The following is a 7,543-nucleotide window of genomic DNA, read 5'->3' as shown; positions in this document are numbered from 1 at the left end:
CAAGTGTCAGTGTGTCATTGTTCTAGGACCCCCAAGTGTCAGTGTGTCATTGTTCTGGGACCCCCAAGTGTCAGTCTGTCATTGTTCTAGGACCTCCAAGTGTCAGTGTCATTGTTCTGGGACCCCCAAGTGTCAAGAGTGTCAATGTTCTGGGTCTCCCAAGTGTCAGTGGGCCATTTTTCTGGGGCCCCCAAGTGTAAGTGTATTGTTGTGCTGGGACCCCAAAGTGTCAGTGTTTCATTGTTTTGATAACCCCAAGTGTCAATGTGTCATTGTTCTGGGTCCCCCAAGATTTTGTGTGTGTTGTTCCCCTAAATGTCAGTGTGTCATTGGTTTGGGTCCCCCAACTTTTGGTGTGTCATTGTCCTGGGTCACCAAGTGTCAGTGTGCCATTTTTCTGGAACGCCCCGAAATGTCAATGTTCTAGTTCCCCCAAGTATCAGTATGTCATTGTTCTGGAACCCCCAAGTGTCTGTGTGTCATTGTTCTGGGACCCCCAAGTGTCAGTGTGTTATTGTTCTGGGTCCCCCAAGTGTCTGTTATTGTTCTGGGTCCCCCAAGTGTCAGTGCGTCATTGTTCTGGGACATCGGTGTGTCAGCATTTTTCTTCTCACATCCTCCAAATTTCCTGGATTGTTTTGCATACATTGTATGTGTTGGTTTTCCCCTGAACTGTTTGCTCCAGGCCAAACATTTAGTTAGAAATATGAGAGAATTCAAATTTTGCCTTCAAAGATTCCCCTCCCCTCACAAAAAAACATAAAACTTGCATCACAAGTTTATTGCTGACAGACAGTTCGTCACACGAACATCTTTATCAGCTCCAACAATGGTGTCAAGGGAGTCAAGCGAACGGATCTACAGCATGGTGCTGAACTCTTTTCCTAGCCTAAGCAGAAGACGCTGCATCTCCAACATCTACGTTCCAAACAATCTGGATTCACAGGATCCTTATGAACAGCCTTATGTGGTCAGCACAGAGCCATCAAGCCCGGTGGTCACCTGCACCTACTGCTTCTACCCGCCTACCCCGGCCGTCAAGTCATGTCTGCTGTGCGAAGCCTCCCTGTGTTCCATGCATCTCCAGGTACATAGCACGTCAGCCGAACATGTCTTGACCGTCCCGCTCAACAACCTGAGACAATTAAGGGACTTAAAATGCTCTATTCACAAGGAAGTCATGAGGTACTATTGCTTTGATGACTCTTCTTGTATCTGTGTCTCCTGTTGCCTGGCTGGAAAGCACAAGGGTCACCGGGTGGAGTTACTAGAAGAGGCTTCTGAGAGGAAGAAGAAGGAACTGAGGAACCTCATTGAGAGGTTGAACTCAAAACAAAGTAGACTGGACAAGAGAGTCTTGAGGCTCAAACAGCAGAAAGCAGAGGTGCAGGACCGGACAGCTGTGATCACTGAAAGGGTCGCTGCGTTGTTCATGGATCTCCGGAGACAACTGGATGACCTAGAGAAAAGGCTTCTGTGTGAGATTTCGGCAGAAGAAGACAGAATCTCTCGCCCATTTACCCTTATCATTAACCAGCTGGAAATCCAGCAAGAGGATCTATCCCGCACCATAACAGAGATTGAAGAGTTCATCAACTTATCAGATCCATTGGAGATCTTGACCAAAGCAAAAGGAGCCGAGTCTTTGGAGCATAAAGATGAAGGGAACTTGATCTACGACCTGGAGGAAATCGATGAAGGATTGATCTCTGCAACCCTGCACAGATCCTTTAACGAGATCATGGAAACAGTCAAGATGGTGCAAGGATCTTCAAATCTACAGCTGGACGTCGGAACTGCCGCCAATGACGTGTATCTCTCCGGCGATAAGAAAACAGTCTCTTGGTCAAAAATTAATCAACGTAGACAAAAACTAGACACCAGGTTTAAAAGCCTTCAGGTTCTAAGCACTGAGTCCTTCGCCTTTGGACGGCATTACTGGGAGGTGCAGACCAGCGAATTGGGGGATTGGATGATGGGGGTTACCTATTCCAGTGTTGAGCGGAAGGGAACAGAGTCCATTTTTGGAAACAACAGAAAGTCCTGGTGCTTGAGCTGGAAAGATAAAAAACTTTCTGTGGTGCACGATCAAACAGTAAAGCATTTCCTTAACCTTTTCCCCTGCCATAACATCGGAATCTACCTTGATTACGAGGAAGGCAGACTGTCCTTCTACAAACTGGATAAGCCCATCAGACACTTACATACTTTTAGGGCCACTTTTGATGAGCCACTCTTTGCCGCGTTCTCAGTACACCGTGGCTGGCTGAGAATCAAGACTTAGTAACGTTAAAAGACGCCATGTCGCCAATTCCACCTTTATCTTATCTGAGATATCTTGGATGCGAGTCTGCACCACTTGACCATGTCTGGCCGCCATACTGTATAATTCTCCATGTTTAAAGGGGAACATTGAGAACGGCATAGTAAAAATGGAAAGGATTAGAATACGGGGGAGATTCATAAAAACTGGAGCCCTCAGAATCTGGTGCAGCTGTGCATGGCAGCCAATCACCTTCTAACTTCAACTTGTTCAATATTAGCCCCGTACACACGTACCGATTGTCGGCCGTAAATATTCGGCCGACGACCGATTGTAGGCTTGTTAGTATGATGCTTCCGACAGCCGACAGCGCATTTTCGGCCGAACAGAATCTGTTGTGCAGGCATTAAAATTTTTGTTGGCCAACACCAGAACGGCCGATTGTTCCTCAGTCAGTACAGAATTCGGCTGACAATCAGCAGATTTGCAAGACTGGGCATGCTCAGAGAAGAAAAAACACACGGAAAGTTAACCATCACATGACATCACTTCTGCAGTCGGCTGTTGTTGGCCGACAAAATTCATGTGCAGTCTTTTGCACTTTTCAGTGGACAGGACATCCCTGGACAAAAGACGGCCGATCGGTCGGCCGACGATCGGTACGTGTGTACGAGGCATAAGCTTTGACAATATATCCTGGAATCTGATTGGTTACTATATACAGCTGCATCAGATTCCGTGAGCTTTAGTTTTAGTAAACCTCCCCTTATGTGTCAAATGTTTGTTGTTCCTTCTGGTCTTGGCAATAGTACCAGGAAATAGTCATATAGCAAAGATGCCAAATGGCCCCCCTCTCCCCCGAAAATATATAAGCATTATGGGTCAGCAAAAATCCTCTCCCTCCCCCCAAAATCTATTTGAGCACAAATTTTCACACTTATACCCTAAGCATAATTCCCTTTGCAAGCCCAAATCCACCCCCCCCCCCCCCAAATGATTCACTCTTTTCCAGTACAAATCCTCTATCACAGCTCAAAATCCTCTCTCCCCCCAACTCCCCACCTCCTAGCACAATTCCTCTACTCCTCAAATTTCACCTCTGACCATAAATCCTCTCCCCCCTCCAAAAAAAAAAAAAAACGCTCTCCCAGCACAAATCCCCCAAAATCCCCTATACTAGCACTTACCCCCCCACCCTCAAAATTTCCCCTCCTCAAATTTCTCCTTTGACCACTTTGACCATAAATGCAGACCCCCCCCCCCCTCCAAAAAAAAAACCCTCTCCCAGCACAAATCCCCCCCAAATCCCCTCCCCCTAGCACTTATCCTCCCTCCCAAATTTCTCCTCCTAGCACAAATCTATTTTATCATCCCTACTAGCACAAATCCCTCCCCCCCCCCCATTCCCCTTCCTTCCTAACAGAAATCCACTGGCCAGTTTACTGTGCCGCATTTTTTGTTATCAGTGGAAAGAATTATGCCCCATCCTTGGTGTCAGTGCAAGGAATTATGCCATATTGTTGGGGTCAGACAGAAGAAAACTGCTCCATCACTGGGTCAGTGGGAGGAATAGTGCCCCGTCATTCGTGTCCGTGGGAGAAAAAGTGCCCCATCAATAGTGTCGTTGGGAGGAATAGTGCCCCATCATTGGTGTCAGTGGGAGGAATAGTGCCCCATCTTTGGAGTCAGTGGGTGAAATAGTGCCTCATTATTTGTTTCATTGGGAGGAATAGTGCTCCATCGTTAGTGTCATTGGGAGGAATAGTACCCCATCAGTGGTGTCATTTGGAGGAATAGTGCCCCATCACTGGTGTCAGTGGAAGGAATAGTACCCCATCAGTGGTGTCATTTGGAGGAATAGTGCCCCATCGTTGGTGTCAGGGGAAGGAATAGTGCCCCATCATTGGTGTCAGTGGGAGAAATAGTGCCCCATCATTAGGAGGAATAGTGCCCCATCACTGGTGTCAGTGGGAGAATTAGTGCCCCATCACTGGTATCAGTGGAAGGAATAGTGCCCCATCATTAGTGTCATTGGGAGGAATAGTACCCCATCAGTGGTGTCATTTAGAGGAATAGTGCCCCATCATTAGTGTCAGTGGAAGGAATAGTACCCCATCAGTGGTGTCATTTGGAGGAATAGTGCCCCATCATTAGTGTCAGTGGAAGGAATAGTACCCCATCAGTGGTGTCATTTGGAGGAATAGTGCCCCATCATTGGTGTCAGTGGCAGGAATAATGCCTCAAGGGCTGGATAAAGGCAAGCAAAGGGCCGCATCTGGGCCCATTGCCACAGTTTGGAGTCCATTGCTCTATAGCAGTGATGGTGAACGTCGGCACCCCAGATGTTTTGGAACTACATTTCCCATGATGCTCAACTACCCTGCAGTGTGCATGAGAATCATGGGAAATGTAGTTCCAAAACATCTGGGGTGCCAAGGTTCACCATCACTGGTCTATAGGGTTAACATCAACCTGCTACATTTGGTATGGGCATCTAGGTTTTAATGACCCCTGGTGTTAAAAAGGGTTAAGTAGATTATTCACATATGTATATGCTGTTTTTGTATGTATACTGTACAATTATTCAGGAGAGCTCTACAAAAAAAAAAAAAAAAAAAAGAGGCAGGGATTCCAAGGGGATCTATACAATGTATCATTTCCAGAGCTTTTTTATTTGTTGGCCTTTTATTATTTTTATTATTATTATATGGGAAAATGGTTCTTGGTTATTTATATATGTCTGATGGAAAGAAAGTAAAATCGTTACATTGTATTGGTGATGGTGATTTTGTGGTTTCTGTATATAAAAAAAAAAAACATGTGAAGAATAGCGGGTTCGGTATAGAGCAGCATTTCTTGTTGCTGAATAAAGAAAGACCTTTTATAATTTATCTGAACAATGTGCTGACTTATTTCATACATCGGTGTTATAGGTGATCTTCAGATAGCTGGACAAATGGCACAAACATTACAAATACAAAAAAAAACAAAAAAAAAACGAATAAAAAAATATATATATCTATATAAAAAATAATATTAAAATAGATTGCGTGTGCTCCTTTCTATTTGCACAGGCACCACGATTCACAATAGGGGTCTCCAAACATTCTAAACAAAAAGGCCAGTTTACTGCCCTTCAGACTTAGCGAAGGCCGAACTGTAGCCAGTGGGGGCAGAAAATACCTTGGGCTTGGTGGTCAGTGTGAGTAAAAGAAAAATTACATGGCACCTGTGGTCAGTATGAGGGGGAATAGAGTCCTATCATTAGTGTCAGTGGGAGGAATAGTGCCTCATCATTGGTAGCAGTGGGAGGAATAGTGCCCCATCATTGGTGTCAGTGGTAGAAATAGTGCCCCATCATTGGTGTCATTGGGAGGAATAGTGCCCCATCGTTGGTATCAGTCGAAGGAATGGTGCCCCATCGTTGGTATCAGTATGATTAATCTCGCCCCGTCATTGGTGTCAGTGGGAGGAATAGTGCCCCATCATTGGTGTCAGTGGGAGGAATAGTGCCCCATCATTGGTATCAGTGGGAGGAATAGTGTCCCATCATTGGTGTCAGAGGGGGGAATAGTGTCCCATCATTGGTGTCAGTGGGAGAAATAGTGCCTCATCATTGGTAGCAGTGGGAGGAATAGTGCCCCATCACTGGTATTAGTGGGAGGAATAGTGCCCTATCGGTGTCAGTGGGAGAAATAGTGTCCCATCATTGGTATCAGTGGGAGGAATAGTGCCCCATCATTGGTGTCTTTGGGAAGAATAGTGCTCCATCGTTGGTATCAGTCGAAGAAATGGTGCCCCATCATTGGTGTTAGTATGATGAATCTCGCCCCGTCATTGGTGTCAGTGGGAGGAATAGTGCTCCATCATTGGTGTCAGTGGGAGGAATAGTGCTCCATCATTGGGGCCAGTGGGAGAAATAGTGTCCCATCACTGGTGTCAGTGGAAAGAATAGTGTCCCATCGCTGGGATTAGTGGGAGGAATAGTGTCCCATCATCGATGTCAGTGGGAGGAATAGTGTCCCATCATTGGTGTCAGTGGGAGGAATAGTGTCCCATCATCGGTGTTAGTGGGAGGAATAGTGTCCCATCATTGGTGTCAGTGGGAGGAATAGTGTCCCATCATCGGTGTCAGTGGGAGGAATAGTGCCTCATCATTGGTGTCAGTGGGAGGAATAGTGCCTCATCATTGGTGTCAGTGGGAGGAATAGTGCCTCATCATTGGTGTCAGTGGGAGGAATAGTGTCCCATCATTGGTATGAATATCTAAAAAAAAAAAATCCATAGTCCTAAATCCAGCAGCTGGAATCGGATTGGTTGCTAATGGTAAAACTTATGTTATTTTCACACTAGTGAAAGAGAAAATATTCAAAGGACTTTTTTCACAAGTATTTTTCCCTGAACATCTCCCTTCTCAGGCCACAGCAATGGCCGTTCTGCGTCTTCAGTCACATTGCAACCCGTGGCTGTGCACGGCTGAGGCATAAGGCCTGCCGTGCCTCAATGATGTTTGATGTTTCTAGCTACTTCACTGCAGCAGTGTACGTTTCCATCACACAGCCACCTCGGGTGACAGAAGCCCTTTATGGAGGAACATGGTGGAGTATGGAGAGGAAAAAATGTTGATTTTCACGTTTTCTGACGCAGGGTGAGAGCCGGTCTCTCAGTGATTCTACAGCTCTCATTACATAGGAACGTTGTTTTTAGTAAATAGAGGTAATACTAAATATTAAATAAAATTCTAAAGAGGGAGGAGCCTCCTTAGTACCTTTAGACTAGGGTGACCAGATGTCTCCGGTTTCTGGGAACAGTCCCCGGATTCTGTTTCCGGTTTTGTCCCCAGCAGGGGCGGAGCCAGGTGGGTGCTTGGGTCTGCCTAAGCACCCCCAAAAATTCTTTAATGACTCTTAAAGCACCCCCAAAATTCAGATGCCATTCTTTTTGTACCTGCACATCCTCTATTGATGCCAGAAGGCTGGGGACTCTATTTCCTGTGGAAGGATACAACTGCTATAAGCCGATAATCTTTATTTAGACCCCGCAGCCTGATTTCAGAGGCAGATGGATGTACAGCCTCTCTGCTGCTTCCTCAGCCAATGAGAAAGCATTGTCCCCGCCCCCTTCCTCAGCCCACCTGATTTGACTTCTAGGCTAAGCTGTATCAGGAGGAGGTGTCAGCAGATCCATAGGAGGGGGACAGGAGTGGAGAGCAGAAAACACAGCCTGCTATGGAGAATGGATTACAAGAGGAAGATGGATCATTTCTCAGCCTCTGCAGTG

At 46.0% G+C, this 7,543-nt stretch overlaps 1 protein-coding gene across 1 annotated transcript; it reads left to right on the top strand.

Annotated features, from left to right (window-relative positions):
- Nucleotides 1-829: 829 nt before the first annotated feature.
- On the top strand, nucleotides 830-2,284 carry LOC309567000 (tripartite motif-containing protein 14-like; the record flags this gene model as incomplete). The annotated part of the gene is made up of 1 exon (XM_082272318.1): nucleotides 830-2,284. One exon carries the CDS (start codon nucleotides 830-832, stop codon nucleotides 2,282-2,284), a length of 1,455 nt encoding a protein of 484 aa, XP_082128444.1.
- Nucleotides 2,285-7,543: the final 5,259 nt, after the last annotated feature.

This window comes from Pelophylax lessonae (assembly GCF_965119305.1).
Source record: "Pelophylax lessonae genome assembly, chromosome: 11".
Classification (NCBI taxonomy): domain Eukaryota; kingdom Metazoa; phylum Chordata; class Amphibia; order Anura; family Ranidae; genus Pelophylax; species Pelophylax lessonae.
The sequence above is the reverse complement of the archived record's forward strand: the minus strand, read 5'-3'. Positions and strand labels throughout refer to the sequence as shown.